Source organism: Thamnophis sirtalis, unplaced genomic scaffold, assembly GCF_051295495.1.
Source record: "Thamnophis sirtalis isolate CommonGarterSnake01/CBP01778 unplaced genomic scaffold, rThaSir2_p1.2 scaffold_4, whole genome shotgun sequence".
Classification (NCBI taxonomy): domain Eukaryota; kingdom Metazoa; phylum Chordata; class Lepidosauria; order Squamata; family Natricidae; genus Thamnophis; species Thamnophis sirtalis.
Genome location: NW_028261384.1, coordinates 86,501,582 through 86,526,692, shown reverse-complemented (window position 1 = coordinate 86,526,692; position 25,111 = coordinate 86,501,582). Strand labels below are relative to the sequence as shown.

Sequence of the window (25,111 nt, the reverse complement as noted above, 5' to 3'; positions counted from 1 at the left end):
AACAAGGTAGAAGGTGAAAAGGGAGTGAAAGCTATAGGGAGAGCCCTCCCCCAGTTATTCTAATTCTTTCCTTTCTTTCCCTACTTCTGCCTGTCTCCCCCCAGTTATCTTTTTCCTGCTTTTGCTGTTGGCAGCAGCCCTTCTCTTGATGTACCTTCACCATCACCGTTATAAGGGCTCCTACCACACCAATGAGCCAAAGGCTATCCAGGACTACAACAGCGGTGGAAGTAGTAGCGGTGGTGGTGGTGGGAGTACCAGGGGCAGTGGCAGTGGCAGTGCTGAACCTGCCACTCTCCCTGCAGCTAAGCCTGTTGCCTCTCGGAAAGATCAAAACTTGCCACAGATCCTGGAAGAGTCCAAAACAGAATAGCCAACTGAAGCCTGAGGGATTCATCTTCTACTTGTTGGTGCTGGCTGCAGCCTCTTGGCAAGACCAAACCCAAACTGCCAATCGTGCCACTTGCTGGGAGACTGATTTCTGCCTCCACCCTTCACGGCGTAATGAACTGCCTGGTGCTTCGCCTTGTTCAACTTGCACATCCTGTGGTGTTGCTGTATTTCCCAGTTGGACATAGTCCTTACTGGCAAGTGTCTAATCAAAGATATTTCTGCCTCCCTCCATTTTAATCAGAATAATTGTATTTAGTTATCTGTTTATTCATTCACTTATGGGACTTCCATAATGCCTCAAGTGATTCCAACTGGATAGGTTTTGTATCTTTTGAAAAGGTTTAATTGGTGCCTGGGTAGCTGCCAAAAAAATATCTATTTTTCCTTAAGTAGTAATGGGCCCACTTTTTTTTCATATTCCCTTTCTTCATTTTGGTCCTTCAGTTTCTTCTTACAGTGGGATGGGAAGGGAAAGGTGACTAGTAGCATACCGCTTCCTGCAGTTTCAATACCAGTTTGTTAGAGCAACTTATAGCTAAACTCGGCGGCTCCTTCCACAATTCGAAGAGAGACATGACTGTCATTATACACTTCTTTTGGGAAAATGCAATGCAAAATTCATGCTGGCCTTCTCATATGCAATGCACTAGCACATAGTCTTCCTGCTTAATTGCTTAGCATAAAAAAGCCATTAGTCAAGCCATGTAATGTAGCATATGTAGAGCCTGGCACATTATATTGTGCCCTGAAAGAAAAACAATGTGCAATATAGGTATATTTGCCTGCTAATATATATATAAATATATATATAAATACGTATGTATGTATAGCAATAGCGCATGAAAAAAGAATCACTTGCACTTTGCTACCACTTGCTGCTTCATAAATCAGGGGTTTTGAGAATTTAAAATTCTTTCTTACATTTTGTTTGTGTTTTAGTTGTGAGCTATTAGAAGGACTAATTTTTTAATGGTATTGTTTGTATAAAACACAAAATCCTGATCTGTTAAAAGTGAAGTGATAGTCTGTACTCTGTAGTCTGTTGTATGATTGGGAGGGTGGGATATTATTACCAATAACATCCAGCCCTCTTTTTTCCCTAACTTTACTTATGATTATAAGATGATTCTATAACAATGGGCAAATGTATTTATTTTATCCAAAAACCTGGGCATCTTCATGGGCAGTTTATTTTTTCAAAAGAGTTGTTTGGGAAAAAAGTAAAGACTAACTTATAAAAATAAAGGAAAAAAGCAGGGTGATAAATTATCTGGTTATATATATTTGGGAGTGGGTTAGGGAAGGGAAAAATGCATTTTGAATGGTTATGGCTAGAATTTGTTTTTCTCCAAGCAACATATGTATTTTAGTAGACTTGCTTACCAACATAAATAACAGCAATTATATTTCACACTAACAGTAACTATTACTACCGTAGCATACTGCATTCTTTCTGTGAATGTTCAAGTTAACCTGCACATAGTCTTTCCTGAGTATCTTCCCAACACTGGAGTTAGACTGAGTGACTGGCCTAAAACTAAGTTTGCTTGAGTGACATCTCCCAAACCTGTAATAACCCTATTTCACTTTTCTGGTTGTCCTTAATTAAAGAGAAAAATTATCCCATTTCAAGATTATTTTTCTACTCAACTTAGTGAGAGTAAAGAGTCTGGAGAAGCCTGTGCTTACTTTGAAGGGTTAGCTTTTTCTGGGAAACCTGGGGTGGGTGGGCGAGTGGGTAGGCAGGGAGACTGTAGGATAATTTATAAAAGATGACTTTTCATGGTAATCTTGCAAGATTGGGCAATTTTTTGTGATGGCTCTTTAGATGACTATTCATTTCTGGGAATTAAAAGAAAATGTCACTATTGTACTCGTTTTCTGAGAATATTTTGCAAAGCATTTGAACACTTTTTATGCTGTTGCTATCAGCTGAGTGGATTTATTGAGCTAAAGTTACAGAAAGTGACCCATTCCTCCAGCAAGGCTTATCTCTGGAAAATTAATTGTGAAACAGTATTACAAATTAACAAGGGAATAAGAACGTGGGCGATCAGCTTGGACCACCCCACTCAAACAGTGATCCACTGTGCATTAGGGCCACAATTCATTTTGCAGCCAAAGCCTTGTTCAAAAGTAATGCTGCATTTCCTGCAGAGGTTCAATATACGGGGGAATTTAAATGCAAAAATAATTGATGCCACTGTAATTATACAAATGGACTAGGATTGCAGTATTCAGGCTGCAAAAATCTGTACACCTACTATTGCAGCAGTTTCTGTTATTGTTGCTTGTATTTGTTTGGAGTTTTGCACACTATTTATGATAGCCTTAAAAAGTATGTGATTATTATTGTGTGAGGGTTTTCAAGGATTCTGAACATCCTCAAAATCAACTATAACCTATAAAGATTAAAGTTATATAAGGATGTTCTGTGTTGCAACAGTACTGTGTACATGATGTGCTGTGTATACCTCCCCCCCCTTACTTGAATGTATGGGAATTGGTTTGCCAATCTAGCTTATTCTCCAATAGTACCAATAAATTTGACACGAGACAGACGTTATTTAACTATCACTATATCTTTATTAAGACAAACTTTTACAAGCGATAATATAAAGTGCACATAAGTTACCAGCAGCAAAGCTAAGAGTCATAAGCAATCAGAAGATGGAGGTGCCATGCAGCCGCTGGCTCCTGAACCACCATGCCTAGAAGAAAAGCAGTTCAATGAAGTACAAGGTGGGGGAAGGATACATGTTTTTGCTGCTCTATAAGTAACTGGAATCTTAATTGCTGCAGTATATCAGAAGTGCTAAGCAATATATGTTTGTGTTATAAAATATTATGTTATGCTATGCAGAGGTGAAGTCTAAACATCCATCAGCTGAAAGCCAACCAATGCTTTTGTGAGTCAAGATGCAAACATAGGAAATCATACAGAACACCAAGAACAGTATTGCAGTATCTTGCAATAATACTCTTAATACTATTGTATTATTATTGTATCTATTGGCCTGCAGGTGGTAGTCAGGCTACATACATGTGACTCCCTTTTCCTCCTCTTGTATCTACACTGTATGGATGCTAAACAACAGCTAAGCAATAAGCCTGGTTACAACTTTGCCAGAAACAATTAAGCTGCATCACTCTGCTATGACCGCAATAGCTAAAAACTAGGCACCTTGGCTTTCCCTCTTCTTCCCAATTCAAAAACATAAACTAAGAACATGACTCTTAATTGAACAAAAAGTCTATTATCATTTTTCATACTGTCCCTCAGACTATCTTCTTCCAGAAATTAATGTCTCTTACAATACAAGGTTCCCCTTGAGAAGACTTCAACATTTCTAACCCAACCAGGTGCCTAAGATGCTTTTTTGAGAAACTAGGCTGACAGCTCTCCCAGAAAAATAATACAGCATCCCAACTTTAAATTGCGTCTCCAGAATGCATTCTACTAGGAAGCTGCAAGTGACAAAAAGATGTCTTTAAAAAAATCAAACTAAACCTAGCAATTATATGGCATTTTTTTTCTCACACTGAAATTAAATTCACTATAGTATTTAGAAGCGCTCTAAACAATTAAGTTTCACTCATACTGGATACAAATTACACTAAGCAGATATTTTTCTCACAATTATTAAGCAGCTAGAAATGATGAAGCAGTAGTAAATAGGGTAGTGGAGGGCTTGCTGCTGCCACTGAATTCCTTGATTTCTATGAGACCATGAACACCATGTTCCCCCACATATGTATACTCATTCCCAGAAGCTCCTTCCCTTATGGTAGGCAGCAGGCTATACTAAGCCAGCAGTAAAGGCACTCTACGTATGCTCAACTATACTATTTAGCATTGTTTCATTTGTTCCAGGCTCACATTTGGCCCAGGAAATGAACAGGTGGAATGTTGTGTGCAGAAGTGCTAACACTTTCACAATTACATGGCTAGCATGATCAAAAGCAAACGAATACCTTTAGGCCAAATAATGCTATTTGCGTAGGTAATACATGATGGTGTATACCTCATTCTACACACACCCTGCCAAGTTCCATAAACTACATTTCTATCTTCCTTCTCCAAGACTGACATTGGTGTTACTATGTCACACAAGGGGACTTACCCATGTAGTAAATCCAAACTACGGCTGGCACCAACAAACATACTTTATCAGTATAAGCCAGTTTTAGAATTGATTTGTAGCTCTCATATATGTAGTTCTCATATCTTATGAGAAAATCAATGTCTACAATAATCCACACCATGGAGGTGGAATCATTTTTCACTCCCTATAAACCCACAGGGAGCCCCACTCCCTGTCTTCATTGAGCAAGTCATTCTAAAGTGCATGCTAATTGATTGTTTTGGACATAAGGGGGGGGGGGGAGAGGACAGATTTTGAAGTGGATGACGAATTAAATTGCTCTTAAAAAGACTATTATATTCTCCTGGGTCACATGTACCCAATTGTTCTCTTTTCGTATGTACAACCAAAAATACCTCCTGTGGCTTCAAAAAAATCCCCAAAAACAATGTTTCAAGAGAAGAGCAGAACCAAATATGTGCGTGTTCTTCAATTAACTAAGAAAGAAAATTAATTCACTGCTGAAAGTGCTAGTGTGAAGCCCAAGAGGGAAAGAGAAAAGGATTAGAAAATATTGTAACAAGTCATTAACTGAAGGAAATGAACTATAGAGGCTTGGGAGTAAATGTTACCCATAATTAATTAATTAACATTAATTGATCTCCTCCTCTGGCCTCTGTATATTTTATAATTTTCTCTGCAAGTGACATTTGTGTTAGATTATCTCTGCTCTAAATTTGCCAGCAGCCAGAACAAAGAAATACCTTCTTCAGCTCATTTTTTTAAACCAATGAATCAAATTGATTAGCAAGTTTCAGTATACAAAATGGTCTTAAACCATTTTGCCTTTTCAGGGTCTCCTCATCTTCCTCCTAATAATAATTAAGCAGAACTCTTTGTGCCAGTCAAATGGCCTTAGAATCAGCATCTCAAGTCCATAGAAAAAGCTGGACCTTTCTTTTCCCTAAAGAGGAATCCAGGTGGAATGAAGTCTCCTAACATATATAGCAACAAAGAAAGCAGCATGAATAGGATGCAGTGATTACTGGCAGGGAGCCCCGAGGACCAGTAATTTCAATCAGATGTCATCACTTTCTCTTTCGATGCCGACATATTTGAGGGCATCTGCTTGGCTATACCTGGGAGAGAAATGAAACTGCTGTAAATAAGAGCATTGTTGTCTTTGTGAAGATATACATATGAAAGACTATACCAAGCAATATCTTGGAAACGTTGAAAACTTGATTCAGATTGCACTCACCTGTAATCAAAGAAGAGTTCTTCGCCTGCCTGGATTGCTCTCTTGGCAAAGATCCCAATGCGGTGATCTCCATTCACCATCACCACTGAATTGGGGCAAGAAAGAAACTGAATTAATTGCCCAGATTTTTACAAGAATCACCCCATCAAGACTCCCATTGTTACACTCATTCCCAGCCTTCAGCAAACAAAACAAAATTTGTGTCATTTGCTTAACTAGAGGGGGCATTATATCCACACCTGAGAATGCAAATGTATTCAACTAGCATAGATGCAATTGCTACGTGATCGAAAGAGCCCTTTTTGCATCCCAGAATAAGTTAGAAATGTGTGAGTTATGGTTATTTGTTACTATCAAGCATGGCTTTTGCTGTTACCATTCTTCTTAAACTCTGAGTTCCAAGCTGCAAAACCATTCTCTAGAATGTGAAAGTGATCCTCAGCAGTGCCTACTAGCAATTAAGGAAAAATAAGAAATAACTTATTTGTGTAAGCATTTATCACGTCTAATCTCTCATCTAGGGTCCTGTTTCTTTGCCCTTGGCTTTTTTATGATTAAGGGATGACAGAAGCACCGCTTCTATGAATAGAATTCTCTGTGACCAGATTTTCTAGACAACATACCCTCTCTTTTTATAAGGAACTGAATATATTTGATCCAGGACAAACCCCGTCACGCTTATCTTTTAAGTTTGCAGTCTAAAAAAACATAGCAAGAAAACATTTGCCTAGAAAGATTCCAAGTTGGAGTCTATTGTGTCAGAATGAGAGCAGAGCTCTAAAAAGTCTCACCTTTGGCATAACAGTTAGGATTGACGGAGTGGTTTGCAAAGCGGATTTTGTTGCCTTTGCGGGTGGCATCAACAACGAAATCTATCAGGGGGAAAAAGAACTCATATGCCTCTGCAAAATTTCTGTTACTTATGTAGAACCACCCTTGAAAGTTATGGAATACAGAATTCTAAAGTCTGCTTCCTCCAAGTTGCCTTCATCACCCCTTACTGGAGATCATTATCATAGAACCAACTGCTGGCTCTACCTCACCATAGTCAATTACCATTATTGAGATTGAAGAGGAAGCTGGACATATACTTGTCATAGACCTTGCCACGTCGGTCAGCCTCATCTTGAGAGATAAGCTGGGAAAAGGGAACACAATGGACAAGAATTTGTCAGTCGCCATAAGGTGACCAAGTCAGACGTTTAGAAGGCTTAGTTTCTCCCAAAGAATTGGGAGATCTGAAAATAGTGCCTCCAAAACAGACAAGATTTAGCTATCTTGCTTGGAATAGATCAGGGATAAAAAGAGCACCTAAACAGTTTTCTTCTACTTTGCAACACTAAAGATGGGGGCACTAAATTAAACAATTGGATTTATTTGCTAGCTATATACTTTAGCAAGTAAGAAACTGTAAAGCAATCAAATTAACATTTCAGATCAATTAACAGGTAAGGAATGCATTTTTTGTTCTTTTTATCTACACAAAATATATGGATTACTTGATATATTCTCAATACTCAATACTCAACAACTGAAATATATATATAGTTGAAATCAACAGTTTGCTTATATATATATATATGTGTGTGTGTGTGTGTATATATATATGTGTGTGTATATATATATGTGTGTGTATATATATATATGTGTGTGTGTATATATATATATGTGTGTGTGTATATATATATGTGTGTATATATATATGTGTGTGTGCATATATATATATAGTCATTCCATCCTTAGTTCTTCTCTTGTAAAACCCATAGAGGAGAATCAGCATTCCTTAAACTGTTGATTTATACTATTGATATACAGCCAGAGTTAAATTTGGGACATGTCAATACGTAAAATGAAACAGAGTGGGAGAATTAGAGTTGCTGGGAATTGGGTAGCATATAAATTTAATAAATCATCACCATCATCTTCTCAACCCAAAACAAGTTTAAGATGCTGTAATTAACGTAAGTGGAAATTGTTTTCGACGAAACACATTGGTTTCATTTACATTGTTAACAATCCATTTATAGTTGTTAAAGGAAAATATGCAACACTGCTCTGATTTCTGGCAATGCAGTGATAAATGAATGTGGGACTGCCCTAGTATTGCTCAATTCTGAACAGGAATCAATGAATGTAACAATTTCTTCCTGGAAACAGATTTAAATTTTGCAGACAGCTTTAGGAGGAATTTTCCTCCAGGCCAGCATAAATAGTTTACATGAACTCTATTTGCTAACAAATGTATAATTTTATAAAACTAGAAATTATAAAGTGGTGAGAAGTTTTACCTTTTCTACATTTGTATGCACTACCTATATATTTTACATTACAGATGTTGGCCAGCTACATAGCAAACTTATTTAAACATTATTATGATATCCATAAGTTGAGCTCGAAGAAACTGTCCCTTCCCCCTTCCCTTTCCTTTCCTTTTGCTCTACTCTGATCTGATTTTTCATTATTGCTATGCTTGTGATGTTGCTATAATATCTGATTATGAGTTAAGAAGGTGGAGCTGTATTGCAAATGGTACAAATACTCCATCCGGAATTAATCAAAAGCTTTCTAGAAAGTTTCCCCAACATCATAGCCCAGCCAAGAATATAAGCCTATTGTTCACCAGAAATGGCAGTTTGCCTAGTTTTTAGTTTCAAGTTCTGTCATCTAACTAAATATTGACCAAGCAAACAAGCCTATATTAACAAACCATTTTCACCTTCAAGTTGTCCTTGCTTTATGACATAATTGAGTCCACAATTTTGGTTGTAATGCTAATGAAGTGGGTGATCATGTGAATGTGCCCAATTTTATAATATTTTTGTGGCAGTGCTAAGTGAACATGGTGGTAAAGTGAACACCACAGTCATTAAATGTTTGGTTTTTGGCTGGAAAATGGAAGTAAAAATCTGTTTTCAGCAAAACCATCATTGTTTCAGCAAATTGCAGGCAGGTACACCAAAGGGCCATAAATGTGAGACAGTTGCCAAGTGCCCATTGGAATGGACATTGGAACTTCAAATCTGAGTTGTATGTTCCATTTTTGGGGTCCATGATAACTAAACAACCTCTCAAGGATCACCTCTACTAACTTCATTGAATGCAGGCAAAAGCCAAAATTTACTATCCCAGAGATAGAAAAACGTATTTCCCTCAGGAAATCCCTGAATTCAAAGATGGTGTTGCTGTTTAGGAGATGAACAAATAACCTGCCCCCTGATTCATCTTTATAACCATTGTTGAGAGCAAAGATTGTAGCAGAGAGGTTTCTGGATCTTAAGGCCTGCTTTACTTTTCCAACTCACCTCTCCACAGTACTCAGAGATAAATTCATTCTTCTGCACAGACTCCTTAATGAAAGTTCCCCATCCAGCAACATCTGATGGGGCCAGCAGCAAGTGCTATGGAGAAAAGAGGCAGAAGCATACTTTATGAAGCAGATCAAGTGAACAAATATAGTGTTACAAGATGGGGAGATGCAACAGGGTAAGGCGTCTCCCACATGCACGCATGCAGCACGTATGCAGCACATGTGCAGCACATGCATCCTTACATCCATGATGCCTCCGCGACACTCCATCTGCTCGGCGGAGAGTCGCACAGGCGCCGTGCACATGCGCAGAAGAGCTCAAATACAGGTAAGGAGCTTGGGCGGGCGGGCAGGCCCACTGGAGTTCTGTATTGGAACGGTACCCGGTGCTCCCGACAAGCACCGGTACACCCGTACTGGGGTGTACCTCCTGCAACCCACCACTGCCAGGCCACCAGGCATAACAAGATATCCTTTACTTGCAGAATTCTTTGAAGGCTATCTTCAAAACCTCCAAATAAACATATGTTATAGCCAGAGGTGATATTCAGCCTGTTCTTACTGGTTCGGATGAATCAGTAGCGGCGGCTGCTGCAGGCTCCGCCCACCCGCCTCAATGTAATGCATGACCTTCTGTGCATGTGAGTGTGCTCACATTTACGAACCAGTAGTGAAAGTAAGTGAATCCCACCACTGATTATAGCCAACTTTACCTTCTATTCCAATACATGGAGGGTCCAGTTTAAAAAAACAGTCCTCGCAGTTACGGAGGCTGGTACAGAGGTGGTTGAAATCTCAGAGAATGGGAAGTGGTGCAAGCAACACTACCCATCAAGAACTAACGGGATCTAAGTCCTTCCTACAGCTTCTCACATTAGCTAGCAGAAGCAAAATAAAACACTAAGCTAAATCAGTTCTATGCGATTCCCAACTAACACATTCCCATAGACGAGGCTCATAATTCTGATCTCCTGTCCTCCCCTGTTTTAGGATTGAAATATACCTTTTTGAGGCCCCGCTGGATGCTGCAGTTCTTGCAGGAAACCACCTTGGAGTCCCAGTGCTCTGATGTCCCACAGGTCAGGCAGAGGTCTGGATCACATTCCCGCACAGCCAGATAGCAGGGGCATTGCTTGGTGTTGCACTGAGTCTTGCATCGGCAGCCAGGGAAACGGTTCTGGCCTTGCAAAGGAAACACAAACATATTTAAAGGGATGCAACACACACACACACAAATGCTAGAAACCTTAGCCATTATTTGGCAGCTTGGTAGATAGCTTCATTTCTTACAATCAGGATTGCACTGGCAGAATTTCTCACAGAAGTTCTGTGTCATAATGCAAGGACAGGAGCTGTCACAAGGATGGTCTGGGTGGTCACAGGGCTGGTAGTTGAACACTTGAGTTGATGAATTGTCTGCAGGAAGAAGGAACATCTATGAGTTGGGCCTAGGAAGCATGAGTGCTGCATACATCATAGTCCCAAAACAGTGCAAGACAGTGTTTCAAGTGCAGAAGGCCACTTATCAGTCTAGAAGGCCAGTTTATCAGTCTAGTAAGTGCTAGGATATGACAAGAAAACAGTGTTGGCATGGATTATTAAAGCTATTTTTCAAAATACCAGACATCAGCCATTATAATTTCCTCATTTAGAATTTTGAATTCTGCTAGTACTAAAATTATTTAATTACAGACAGCAGAGCTAATAAGGAAACAGTGATTCATCTACTGATGGGAATATTCTGGAGAAATTTTTAGAGACAAAGTGGGTATTGAGGTTTTTTGGCCTAGCCTGGCCGGCCTTTGACAAACCTTCTATATTCCATTCTGTTTTCCAAGGAGGAGATTGGAATAAGAAAAACCTGGCAGGAAATGCGTTACCTTTCTTAAGCTGGATCTTTCTGCAGTGAGCAGCCCAGAGCCTTTGTTTGGGTAAAGTGAAGAGAGAAAAGAATGTTAATCTTGGAGACAGAAAATTCTGGATTTCTAAAATATGCATTCTCTCTAACTCTCCTTAGCTTCTTTTCTAGCTCTCTCAGATAAAAAAATGGAACATATAGGTGAAAGAATAACCTGGTGAGAGGCAGGAGCTTTTCCAATGCAAGAAAATTGAGAGTGATGAGTAGGGTACTGTTATACATTTCAGATCTTTTTCGGGAGGGTGGGTGGGTGGGTGGTGAAGAGGTCCATAAGGCTATGCCACTTTTTGGCAATCCTACTCACTAAGCCTTCCCCAAGAACTTCGGTACCCCAAGAACTATTCCTTGCATGGCTTCTTCTTCGCTAGATTTCCCTGAACACATACCTGTGCTTCCTCTTCTTCTTCTGGGAGGGATTCAGGAGCTCATTAACTGGTAGCTTTGTTATCAGGGATTCCTTTACAGCAAACTGAAAGACCTGCCAAGCAAGAAATGCAGCTTGTTGAAGATGGAGTTCCAAGTAAGGGAACAAGATGCTCATGCCCCGTCCTGGCCTACCAAGGCTCATACCTGCTTGCACGTCTTGGTTCCCAGAAGTCGAGCAATGGAGCAGAAGTTGTTGAAGTAAGTTCCATGGAAAACACGGAAGAGGGTCTCCTCTGCCCCTGTCCACTCCACAGGCTCCAGAGGCACATCGGACACGAAGGGCTGAGAAGAGGATGGACTCATCTTCGGCTTGGTTGGAGTTTGGCAACGTGAGTTTGCCTCTGGAGCCACAGAAGAAATGAATAGATGTGGAAAGCATGCATGTACCCAAAAAGCAGCTCCAAAACATGACAACAATCTTGTTTTCTTAAACACATCTCAAAAATGTTTACCCACCAAGCGGCATCATTTGCCACAGGATTACTAATCTCAGCTGGGCAAGGACTGTTTGTGGTGACAGGAGGACATTCTGCATGTGCTTCAACATGGTGACTGAAAGCTTATGCTTGGCACTAAAATAGACTGCCAGCAAGCTCTGTCATAAATTAAATCTGGACAGATTACGCAGAAGAAATGATTCTTTTTCTGCGAGCCTGCCGGAGCACATCACTTTCTAAGGGGAAAGAGGCCATGATTCCTGCAATTTCTCCACCCTGGAGAATTCTCCATCCATTCTGTAAGCCATAAGCAGGGGAACCTCACCCACCTGAAGAACTGGATGCCCAGTCATTGCCTGTATCTCTGTCACTATCGCCTTCTTTCGCTTCAGCACTTGTAGAAGCTGTAGCACTGCTGGAGGCAGTGGCACTGGGAGTGGGGTTCCTGCGCCGACGCCGTCCAGCGTATTTTGACCGAGGGTTATGCATCATGGCAAATTCTTTGGCTCCCTCCTAAAAAGCAAGATCAAATTAGAAAGCACACAGCCTTGTTCAGATATTACAACTAACCAAGAAAGACATGGATGCAGTACGATGATGGTGGCCCTAGTAGTGTTGAGGACCCTGTCCACTTCCCCAGGGCCGAAAGATTCAAACTCTTCCTGGCTAACCCTGGTAGGATGTATATTAATTTAACCAGATTTGCACAGTTGTAAATTGGTAAAATTGAAAATCCTTGGAACAATTTGTATATACCATAGATTCAAACTCCTATCCCATTTCCTTCCAAAGTGAACAGTTAAAATGTTAACAAGTTCTCTGGATAGAAGGAAGAGGTGGGCAGGTTTTTTTTTACAGAGGGTCATAAGTTAGTCATGCCCATAAAGTAAGGGACCATGCACCAACCACATGAAGAAAAGTGGGTAATTTACAGGCTGCACAAAACTTTTCTAATGAACTCCTTTCCCCATTTTATTCCAAAAATTCAAGTGGCAGTGGACTTTGCGGTAAACCTTTGGGGCCAAAGTGCTTGCTCTAGAATTTTAGGATATAAAACTGCTGTATATAAACTACAGTATTGTCCTAAATACAGAAGTCAAAGTATACACAATTTTGTTTAGCATTAGGAAATATGAAGCAGTTTTCAAGAGAGAGAGAGAGAATACAGATTGATTATAATGTACTCAAATTGTATGGAAAATTGAATACATGAGAATCTGAAGGAGTCTAAGAAATAGCGTTTATTACTGTGGTCTGCTAGTATAGGAAAATGGTCATTTTGAAGCATCTTGCAGATGCAGATTCTTTTTTTTTAAACAAAATCTGTGTTTGTTTGATGGAAAGAGGTAAGGATCATGCACTGAAAAATATACTATAAAGACAGGGGGAATGGTATGAAACCAAGACGTCCTTCCTTCCTATGATGTCATAATTGCATTTATTTCTTTTAACTAAATGTCGTTTTAGTCGTCGTCGTCCCCTCCCCCCGCCCGCAAGGGAGTGTGTGTGTAGAAATTTAGGGTTTCCTAGATCCAGACTGCAAAACTCTGGAGCACAATTGGCAAGTTAATGCAGAAAAGTATGTTTTTTCTGCCACCTGCTGGTCATCTGAATTTTTGCACCCAAGATCAGAAAGTCCTAGCCTAGGAAAAGCAGTTTAATTTTTAGAGTAAGGGGTCATGCTCTTCTTTTAGTAATGAGGACAGACATTAAAATAGATTAAAAACAAAAAATGGGCCTATCAGCACCTTTAATATATATTTATTATTTATTATTAGAGCATAAGTTTTAATGGATTGGAGCTCACACTATCAGATCAGGTGATGAGGTTTAAGATGAGGATAAAGAAGATATTAACATTTATCTATTAATGTACAATATTTGATGACAGTAATAAGTGGAGGATGCACAACAATCCTTATACTATATAGTAAATGAACATCTATATTATTGGTTTTGTGCCCCTAGCAATCCCCATCCAACATACCAACCACAAAAAGCAGTCTGATCCACAAGGTTCCGTCTCAATTTTGGTCTCCACATTTTTCCGCTTATAAACATTTGGAGTTGCATGAAAAGCTAAAAAAGAATAATCATCTTGCTTGGGTTAGAATAAGAACCTAGAAAAATGTCCCTTTTCTAAAAAAAAAACAACCCAAACCCTCAAATCTCAAAAGGCAATAATTACTATTAGTCAAATAATTTTGTAAGAATTTGTACCCAGGATTAGATTCACCCTATTTTAAATTCAGCAGAGCATTAAACATGCAGATACACAGAAGGGGGGGGGAGACGGATGGGACTGGGAAGGGAGAATTTTCAGAGTAAAAATGAAGACATAGCAAAAACCAAAAAACTAGTATGCCTGCCTAGGAATGCTAATTAATCTATAAAATATTATTATTTCCTGGCAAACCAAAGTTAAGCCTGGCTGTTTCAGGAAGACATTAGCATTTCAATGGCTAACCCACTTGGGTTTCAATTGGAATATCTATGGGGTTTTAATATTGTAACTGAGTATAATTTAAACCATGATAGATGTTATACAGATGTTCTAAGCCATTCTGGATACTTTAGTGAGATAGATAGGAAGTAGGTAAGATGGATTTTTAAAAATGCAATGGGGAAGGTAAATAGAGGTAAACATTCTAGGATAACTTTGAAAAGTGGAATTAACCTTGTTATGCATGCATCTATACAGAAGGCAGGGAGAATCTGCTAACATTTTCCATGAAAATGTTGTACACTGGAACAGAATAAGCAGGAAAGAGGTAGAGATTGTAACAGGAACTTACGATGGAGGAAACAGTCATACTTGAAACAGCGCCTGCAAAAAAGTGTGTGAAAGGAATGCAGAGCCTGCTCACGCTGAACAGATTTGGCATTCGGCCCATCAATATTTGGTGTGCACTGGGGAGGGAGCACATTCATGTCGGATTCTTCTTCTGTCAGCTCCCTGTATCTAAAGAAATGAGGCGGAGAAGACCTTCTGAAGTTGCTCCAAACAATGGAAAGACTACTCTGACAGTCTGTACTTATATATTTAAAATTGTTACTTTAGAGAGAATGACTTTTATCATTTCATAGTTTGGCATTTCATAGGCAGATGTTAGCTAACCTACTGTTCAAGCAATAAAACCACCTCAAATAAAACGGAACACTTTGAGGTAGGAAGCATCTTGGGGTCTGCAAAATGCTAACTGGCATAGCAAAATATGAACAGGAATTCTGTATTATGAAGATCAGATGCAAACCTCTAAATATGACAAGCATGGTTAGAATGCGCGAGAGGATAATGCAAAAGAATCCAAAGCAGACAGCAGGGGGAGACAAAAGCAAGTTCATCACTGCTACTGACATCCCAGATCATTTTCCTGTAATAATTAGGTTGCAAACTATACACAGGGCAATGCTTCTGCTAGTCAAAATGCATAAATTGTTTAGTACAAAGAAAGGGCTCCTGATGTAAAACTTCAGCTGGGCTTTTTATTTGTAATAGAAGCATCACAAATAAAATAAGGCATACTATCTGACATAAATATAAAACACAAGATTAAGGCATGTACAAATTAACAGGTGTTTGGCCAGAAACCAGCAACGTTATTAGAAATATATTAATAATAATAATATTATGTTAGACTATATTAAACATCTCCACCTTGGAAATTAGACTACGATATGCTGACTAGAAAAACAAAATGATACTTGGCTTGAATTAGATAATTCCTACCTTTCTTTCATGTCTTCTGGATAGCCATTCTCAGGAAACATTGATGAAAGAGCTGTAAAGATCATGTCATTTGGAAATTGCTTCTTTGAACTTTTCTTGTTACCTACATTAGACATGCAAGAAAGCCTGCTGATATTTTATGAATTAAAATATTCCTCTCCCTGGAACTCTGCTCTTCTAAGATAGGATCGGCTCAGAAAGAAACTACAACAGATAAACCTCAGACAATAAACTATATTGCAAAAGACAGAAAAAACTATTTTGAAGAAAATGCCAAGAGGTGCTTTTTTCTCTTAGTTTCCTTGTGTACCGTATATACTCGAGTATAGGCCGACCCGAATATAAGCCGAGGCACCTAATTTTACCACAAAAAACTGGAAAAGTTATTGACTCGAGTATAAGCCTAGGGTGGGAAATGCAGCAGCTACCGGTAAATTTCAAAAATAAAAATAGATACCAATAATGTTTTTGAATATTTATTTCAAAGAAAAACAGTAAACTAGCGGTGTATTCAATGAAATACTTCACTCACCTCATGATGCTGATGTCCCGCTGTGATGATGATGTCCCGTGCAGCCGCGGGAGCGATGTCCCGCCTCCTATGACACACGGCACAGTGATTCCTATCATTGGATCACTGTACCAGAGGAGGTGGGACATCGCTATGTGGCTGCTTGCCATAACAAGGAGGAGGTGGGACATCGTTGCAGAGCGGCAGGAGGGGGAGGAAGGTGAATCGTAAGACAGCCCTGCATTACATTAGAACGTGAGGAGGGGGGATGGTGCGGTGCGTGCTGCGCGGCAAACTGACACAGAGGGAGGGGAAACTCACAGGGGCGCTGGGCCATTCACGAGTGTCACCCAGCGGCATGGCCCCGCCCCTTTTTCTCCTCCATTTCGGGCAAATTTTTCACTGACTCGAGTATAAGCCGAGGCGGCTTTTTTCAGCCCAAAAAGTGGGCTGAAAAACTAGGCTTATACTCGAGTATATACAGTATATTGATTTGCAGTCATTCTAATTTCCCCAGCAAAATAAAAGAATATACTGATGAGACTTCTGCAAAATTACAAAGGAATTGTGAATAAAAATTGTACTTTTAGGGGGCTCTTAAAGTTAACCTGTGGTTATTTTGTTACTTTATTTCATTTAATAATTCTAGGGTGAAGTAATGGAAGAACTATGAACTTTGAAGGATCCATTAAAATTTGCTGGAGAAGAACACAACCCAAGAACTGGACCCATAGCCCCCTTCTTGCCAATTCATACTGCCTAGTACAAGATATCAAATGGAAGAAGAAATAGTAGCAAGACTTGCAAAGTCATGGCAGTATGAATGTGGCCCCAATACAAAAGGAAATGGAGGATAAGAAGCAAGAAACATACTTTCCATTGTAAGCCTTTTCCTCTTCCGTGTGACAGGCAGGTCTTCCTTCAAAGCTTCTTGTTTGCCTTCTACAATATTGTGTCCTTCGTCTTCTTCCTCAGAATATTGGTTTAATGCATCTACCAACTCCAGAAAAACAGCATCACTGATCAGAACAGAACCCGGGAGCAACTCTGGAAGGAAGAACTGAAAGCTAGGCATGGGGAAAAAAAATTCAACTTCATAAAGAACAAACTGTGTGCCTACGAAGACAAATCTAACTTGTAAGAACAGAATTATCTCCTCCAATTTCCTCCCTGTACATGATCTCAATCCCAATAGAAGACTGTGTAGGTTTTACCTTCTTCTCCGTGGACTTTGCCTTCGTAGTTATTGATGAGCTCCTCGATGAAGGTTTCGTCCTCTTCTTTTACTTCATCTCCCATGTAAGGGATATTGCACAAAACAGTTTCATCCTCCACCTGCAAACGGGGGCAGACACAGCCTGAGGAAGGCAGGTGGCTGTCCCTTGTCCACTCACCAGAAGAGCCTGCAAATGGCAGATTGCACGCCCACCTTAACGAGAACCCAGAGGGATGTCTGCTGATGTTACTGCACAGTGAAGACTTCTCCTAGACTGACTTTTCTTTATGCTGACTGGAGGAGGAGCGGAGCTGTTGTCCAACATATCTGGGAGGGAACTAGATTAGGGAAGGCTGACGCAGTATGCCCCAGCATCACAAGGTCTTTCTTCATGAGCGCTTACTCGAGGGCAAGGTCATGCCATTCAATCAGTGGTCTTTAGAGAAGGTTCTGGTGGCAGCAGTGACTCACATAATTTTATCTTGCTTATTTGCAACAGAAAAACTCTGGCTTTATTATCCCTGTAAAAGGGGGTTCAGAATGGTTTTTTCTATCTTGCACTTAGGTAGTTTATGCGGGAAGGGAGCTAAGACCATGCAATATGACAGCATGACCCAAACAAACAAGATCAGCTCACCAAGTTAAGGATTTTTTAAAATTTCTATCAAAGAATTGCTAGAGAGAGAGTGCAGCCTGCAAGAAGTGCCTTTTGTCTCCAACTCAGGGAAGTCATTGGTACATACAAAAGTATTGACAGAATCCAATAGATAAGATGCTTTTAATGTGGAGCAAAAGTCCCATGAATTGCTTTGTCCAAATGTTGTGCCCTTTGAGAGTGTCTGAGGGTGACCCAACAGCAAGGTATAAAAATTGTGAGCAATTATTAATCTAATAATCTCATGTACTTGTAAAATGACAGTAAGTTAAAAAAAAAATGGATGCACCATCATTGGAATACATGCTTCTGAAAACTCCCGCTCCCCACCCAACCCCCAGACTTCATTAGTGATAGGAAGTTTCTGAGAAGGGATGGAAAAGCTCCTCATCAGAAATATAAACCCTGATAATGTAAGCATTTCCCTAGCTCTGAACTTCTGGAAGCTGGGATTAGGAAAAAGACTCATTAGAGAATGGCAGATTGTTTATAGGACACGCTCATTTTGCAGAATCAAACTGGAACTTCCTCGATCTCCTGTGCAAGACATGGCTTCTAAATGCCATCTTTCCCCATCTGGAATCCAGATGTTTTAAATACTGGAGACAATGTAGACAAGCAAGAAATTTCACTTTTGTAATCAGATGAGTAACTGTGCTACCTCCACCCCAACAGACAATTCAGATATTACAAACAAGTGTGGAAACCTTAATAAAAAATACCATGTACTTCAGGTTCAAAACGAAAAGCAGATGATGTTCTTGCACTGGGTAGTATTCCACGAAGAAACCCTGCTGTCTTCCAACCAGGCCTTAAAAGATGTTCTGGATTCAAAAGAAAATATTCATATTCAAGCTCAGAATTACGGCAGCAGCTGATTACCTACCATGAAGTTCTGCTGGAGTGGAGACCAGGAATACATGATAGGCACCAGGGCTACAGTGTTTAGAGTCCGCATGAACAAAGTCTGGGTGCTCAAAGTGGGGAAGATGCTCTCAACTGTGCACTGGAGGAGAACAAAAGTGTGCCCCATCAGAAGGAGTAATATACAAGTCACCCCTCTAAAGTCCCTCTGTGCTGAATATATTTTCATCCATTCCTGGTACTAAAGGAGACAGGTATGACCTGCCTCAGTGATCATGCTTTAGTATCAGATGGGAATCTTCTACTATGGTTTTCTCTCTTGCTTCCGCTAGAGGGCATCATGACCCACTACATTCAGAGGGGAAAAGATGGGTTTTTGATAGGAGCTCTGATTTGATATATAGGACCAGCATCATATCAAGTTAACAATCATATTATTTTCTAGGCCCACTGTAATACACTGGGTACTTACCAATGAAAATCAGAATGGTTTATTACCAAAACATCTTAAAGATAATCTCTTCCCACATAAATCTAGCAACATGTTGCAGCCATTTTAGGAGGCCCTAGTCCATGTTCCTCCATAATTTGCAAATACTTCACCTCATCCTGTCTTGTTTCTTTTACCTTCTTGGTCCAGGTGGATATTTCTCATAGGTTTCAAGCAGCAGATTAAGGATATTTTGTATAAACATATATTTTATAAACATGCCCTCCTCCAATTGGACTTATTGGCTAGGGATTTTGTTAAGCATCATATGACTGATAACAAATTAAATGCTGGACTTAGCTTGCTTGTTGGCATACCTTCTAACTTGCAAGCCCTTATCCCTAAACATAGAGTTGAAAGAATCAATTATGATCAGTCAGTTGGCAAACAGGCATTTTCAACATGATCAAAGGCATTAATTTGTATGACTTAGAAAGTTCCAAGTATGCCCACCGGTTACAATTCTGGGGAAAATATGTATCAATTAAACCCATTCCAACCCATGAGCCTATTTCTCTTCTGTTCCCAAAGGACATACATCAATCAACTGTAGGGCTTAGGAAACAGAAGGACTGGAAAAAAAACAAGAATCAGGAAATTAAAAGCACAAAAGGACTGCTACAGAGGATCTTGCAGCAACGGGTAGGAAGTAAAAGTACTAATTTTGCACATGGAATGTCATCCTTTCCTGTTGCTGTTTGCTAGACAATCCTGAATGGTTTTTATTATTCTGAAAAAAAAACTTCTATTCATACTGATGACTTTACATAACTGATATAAACTTTCTCTCTGGGTAAATGCGGAACTTCATAATGACATGAAAAATAGGGATATTATAGTGTGGGAGTGTGAATATGAACTTAAGAAAGGAAATATAGTATATTATATGCTACAACACCTGTTTCAGAAAAGGGTTTCCTCCAACCAGCTTCATAGACTGAATAGGCTGAACTCTAAGCTTCTTCCAGTCATCGTTTAGGATGTTTATCTTCTCCTGAATCTTTGTGAAGTTAGATACAAATAAATTCTACAGGAATAGAGGAAAGAGAAAAAAACAGATCAACCTTTTGCTATTGCGGAAGAGGGATCCCAATTCACATGAACCCAGCAAAAGGAAATCATTTTTAAACTTGCATTACTATCAACTATCTTACATAGGTAGGCAGATTGCAATTATATGGGGTATAATTGCTCGTACAATCAAAATCAATCCTTTTCATATCAAAATACATAATCATGCCAATGAGTCGATCTCCTGCCTCTTTCATGATAGCATCAAATAGGTTGACTTGGTAAGTCAATTTGTACCCATAAATATGAGGAAGTGGATTTTATTTTTTCCCTCATAAGATATATTTTACAGTGGGGTCCTTTGTGGACTCTGAGCTTAGTTGTTTGGAAATTTCATTACCAAGCTAGGTAATAATATAAGTGATAGAAGGGAATGGGGTTTGCTCCCATTTTATATTCTAGTGGCTTGCCCTGTCAGTTTCCTTGGAAGTGGTGTTGGTGGTTCCTTGGTGTTTTACTGTTAGCTTGTTTGTCTGAGTTGATAGTTCCTTGACTGGGGTATTGTTTCTTTTTTGACTGTTGGTCTAAAGTTAGTTATAGTTGGTCTTTGTATTAATCTTTGTTCATCTGGGTGTTGATTGCTGGCGAGAAGGTGTTTTGGTCTTTTTGTTTTCTTTTTGGCTTTTTGATTATCTCTTTTGAATGGTATGCTGAGGTTGTTTCTCTCTATGTGCCTATTGATGGCTGATTTGTCCGAGTGCCAGGCTTCCAGGAATTTTCTAGCATTTTTGGATTTGGCTTGGTCTAGGAATAGATATTCTAGATACTTTACGTTTATGTTCTATTTTTAATCAGAGTCAACCTTTTTCTATCAGAAGCTGCCTATATTTTTAACAGGCATAGCAGTTACATGATCAGGATTTGAACTTTTGTAGCCTCATTATTTTTGTGCTTTGAGGCATATTAAACTTTACCACACTTTCATGACTACTAACCCCACCCCCAATCCCCCAATAATTGGGTCATGTGATCTTGAAGTGTTTTCATGATTTCAAAAAAGTATCTATACATATTCAGACAGTGGCTCACCTCTGTTAGGCCAGAGGAATTTGCCTCGTCTTTGTGCTGGAAACAACACTGCCCACTACTCTGGTGAAACGTAAGGGTTGAGGGGAATTCCAGGTGTCCCCAAATAAAGTTTTTCCCCTCTCCCTCAGAAACAGATGGAAGATGTTGCTGCATATTTCTCCTGTAGAATCCCTCAAAGGAAAAAAAATGAGGTGTATGACAGTGGATACTTCTCAGAAGGCAGGATGGATTTGTAGCAGATCAACAGTAGTGAGAAGACTAGTGGGGGAAGAGAGAGAGATCAAAGAGAAAAAGTTTCCATATGGGCACTAATGGCAGTTGCTAAAGTGGTAGGCAGTGTGCTGTTATACAGTTTGCAGGGAGTTTCCTGAACTCCATGGATATAGACTCTGGATTTGCCGAATAGAGAATAGATTGATATAAATATATGAATGAATGATATAAACATATGAATACATATATATAGACAGATGCAAGAAACATCTGCCTTGCAACTGACTTTCTCTCAGGAAGACAGATGTTTCTTTCAGTCAGACTTTGTCCATCACAATATGCAGCGGTAAAGCCTACTGGGGAAAAAAATCTGCTTAAGGTAAAGCGTATCTTTACCTTAGCTCCCAGGTTTGCCTGAAGTCTTTTAAGCTGCCGAAGACGCATGTATTCTGACTTGACCTTCCTTTTCCAATACAGAATACATTTTGATGTGGGTGGGCCTGGAATCTCTACTTTCCTAAGAGGAAAAAAGCAAACACATTTGAAAAACTTTGAACAGTATTAACTGGAAAATTATAACTTTTTATTAAAAGTTTGTCAAGCCTACTTTCCCATAATAAAATGGAAAAATAACTATGACAGAGTTCCAAGATTCTTGGTCATTGCCTATTATTTTCAGTAATCTTTAGTTTTTAATCACTTCCTCAATAGTGGCAGCTACTTTGAAGCTTTTCTTTACATTATTATTTCATTCAAAAATGTAATCTAACAGTCTTGAGATGCTGTACAGGTAGATGCTATACAGAAGACAACAATTTGTTTAGTGACCAGTCAATGTTACAAAGGCACTGAAAAAAGTGATTTAAGACTTTTTTTCATACTTATGACCATTGCAGCATCCCCTGGTCATGTGATCAAAATTCAGATGCCTGGCAACTAGTTCATATTTATGATGGTTGCAGTGTCCCAGGGTCATGTGATCTCCCCTTTTGCGAACTTCTGACAAGCAAAGTTAATGGGGAAACCAGATACACTTAACAACAGTACTTAACTGCTGTGATTCACTTAACTATAGCAAGAAAAGTCATAAAATGGGGCAAAACTCACTTAACTATTTTGCTTAGTAAAATAATTTTTGAGCTCAGTTGTGGTCATAAGTCAAGGACTACTTGCATTGCCCACAATACCAGACTGAATTGATCTGCTTTTACAACACATTGATATTGATGAGGCCCATGTGTTGTCATTTTATTTAGCATTAACCTCCAAATGATTAGGGACATGTCCTACGGGAGAGACATATCCAGCATCCTTTGCTCCCCTCACTTTATAGCTTTCTTTAAGAAATTATCCAAAGTGTTTGGCTAGGTTTCTTCCAGATAAAAGTCAGGCTTCACTCACTTTTATATAACACAAATATTGACTGACTGACTTATACATTACTTAACCAAAGTATTTCTGTGTTATCAAGAAAACACATAGCACCGCAAAACATATAATAAACTAAATCACTAACTTTACCTCAACCTCCTAGAAAGCCAAGTTACTTTCCTGTCAAGTGTTGTGATTAAGACACAAGTGTTCTTTTTCCTTCCTCATTAAACCAATGAAAGAGAAGCCAAGATGCTGAGTCTCTAGACATGTGAAAGATGCCTCAGTGAGCATGTAGCAAACCCAGAATTTGTTGTGGAGCCACTTACAACTTTTGGCTTAAGAGGCAAAATGAGTATCTTTTATCCTTTCTCATTTAACCAGTCAAACCCCTGAGATATCAAGCAAAGGCCTTTACATTTGGCCATTACAGGTACTTTTCTTTAATCGCTCTGGGAATAGCTGAACAAAATGGGGGAGGACATTTCCACATTTCAGCTTTAAATAGGCAAGGAAAATGCAAGAACTAAGTCCAGCCAGCATGCCCAAGGCTGCTCAAAGCAACCTTTTGCCATGCCCCGCCCGCATCCAAAAGACCTGCCGCTGTCATGCGATACCTAAGCACATCTCTCCCTCTCTCTGCCCTCCCATGTACTGATTTTTAGATATGTCTATATACCCTTTTTTGAGCCCCTCGTCCCACTTCGGAGTGAGGGACTTTGCATGACGTCATAAGTACTAATGCACCCAAAGTGCGCACTCCACAGGCATGATCCTCGTTACCCCCTCCCATTTCCCTTTAAACCCCTTCTTCGACACTCACTCCTTAGACATCGTACACAGGTGACCTACAGAAAACGCAGAACTCCCTTCCTGAACACGCATGCGTCACACACCGCATCGTACTACTCGCCCTCCTCCTCCTCCTTCCCGACGCTGCCCTCTTCCGCAAAGCGACGCCTCCGTTGTCGCAGAGATCCATAGACTTACTAATTGAAGTAAAGTAGCGTCACTTTTGGCGCAGAAAGTTTGTTTTGTTCCTTATCTGGAAAGCTGCGTTTGGAAGTCGACCCTCGTTGTGGCTATGCGGTAAACAGGTCGCCTTCCCAACTCAAACGACGTTGCACCGTTGAGTTTTTCAGCTGTCTCTACGAGTGGTCGCACAGCGCACTCTATATACGTTAAATCCACGTAGCTTTATACTTAAGCTAATTTTAGGGAGGTACGAATGATTACAGGTAAAACATACAGGTGTTCCCCACAGGTAAATCGCTGTTATTTTTGCCCATCACATGTATTGAAATGACTTAACACTTTCTTCAACCCTAGAGTAATAATGCTGAGCGCATTACAGTCCAAACCAAATTAAGACCCTTTTAATGTGAAGTTTATTAAGAAATAGAAGAAATAATGTTTACATGCTGGTGAAGAAAACAGACCAAAACCATGAACTGCATTCATAGTTATTGTAAGTCATTAAGTGTATTACATGAAAAGTTCTTTTTACTGGTCAATCAAATCCACTCTAAGCCTGATAAAGTTTTAAACTGGCAATAGCAATAGCAGTAGACTTATATACCGCTTCATAGGCCTTTCAGGCCTCTCTAAGCGGTTTACAGAGAGTCAGCATATTGCCCCCAACAATCTGGGTCCTCATTTTACCCACCTTGGAAGGATGGAAGGCTGAGTCAACCCTGAGCCGGTGAGATTTGAACCGCTGACCTGCTGATCTAGCAGTAGCCTGCAGTGCTGCATTTAACCACTGCGCCACCTTGGCAAGATTATTAGTTTTTATTAGCTAGTTTATTTAAAGCCTTTTCAAAAGGCAAAACAGCAAATATGGTACAGTCATTCATAGGATTATGTTTTCTTTCACCCATGTTTGTTTGTTGAATAAGTTATAATGCTTGTGGCAGTGCAACAAACTAAGCCAAAACTCAAAAGCTAGGGAGAGTTCTTCAAAAACAGATTTAATATTAAAATCTGCAGAGGGCCTCCCCTATATTGGTGCACCTAACTTTAAACACACTTCACTGGAGACCAGGCACCCACTATTAGTCCAGGTGTAGGTCTGAATTTTTCCCTTCACATTTCAGACTTGATATTCCCGGTTTAATTATGATTTAGGTCTATA

The 25,111-nt window shown here is 39.6% G+C and overlaps 2 protein-coding genes across 9 annotated transcripts in view; one reads left to right on the top strand and one right to left on the bottom strand.

Moving 5' to 3' along the window:
- Positions 1 to 2,959, top strand: part of CNTNAP1 (contactin associated protein 1) — a 51,109-nt gene extending 48,150 nt beyond the window's left edge. The window contains exon 24 of the mRNA XM_014072850.2: positions 105 to 2,959. Coding sequence (XP_013928325.2) covers positions 105 to 373 — 269 coding nt within the window. The 3' untranslated portion in view covers positions 374 to 2,959. The remainder of the gene's footprint in view (positions 1 to 104) is intronic.
- On the bottom strand, positions 2,957 to 24,099 carry EZH1 (enhancer of zeste 1 polycomb repressive complex 2 subunit). Of its 8 annotated transcripts, none has more exons than XM_014072884.2 (21): positions 23,968 to 24,099; positions 22,003 to 22,123; positions 21,394 to 21,564; positions 20,192 to 20,320; positions 18,826 to 18,945; positions 17,283 to 17,403; positions 16,942 to 17,115; positions 15,558 to 15,660; positions 14,623 to 14,789; positions 13,815 to 13,906; positions 12,157 to 12,340; positions 11,535 to 11,731; positions 11,351 to 11,442; positions 10,927 to 10,967; positions 10,337 to 10,462; positions 10,050 to 10,228; positions 9,042 to 9,137; positions 6,796 to 6,877; positions 6,531 to 6,611; positions 5,740 to 5,824; positions 2,957 to 5,617 (listed from the first exon to the last, which is right to left on the bottom strand). In XM_014072884.2, the coding sequence occupies exons 2-21, from the start codon at positions 22,048 to 22,050 to the stop codon at positions 5,557 to 5,559; spliced, it is 2,349 nt and encodes a 782-aa protein (XP_013928359.2). In that variant the 5' UTR covers positions 22,051 to 22,123; positions 23,968 to 24,099; the 3' UTR covers positions 2,957 to 5,556. The 8 variants fall into 8 exon arrangements, with proteins under 8 accessions (XP_013928359.2, XP_013928343.2, XP_013928351.2 ...); XM_014072868.2 differs by lacking the exon at positions 23,968 to 24,099 and adding an exon at positions 23,801 to 23,928; XM_014072876.2 differs by lacking the exon at positions 23,968 to 24,099 and adding an exon at positions 23,801 to 23,928 and having other exon boundaries at positions 15,558 to 15,609.
- Positions 24,100 to 25,111: the final 1,012 nt, after the last annotated feature.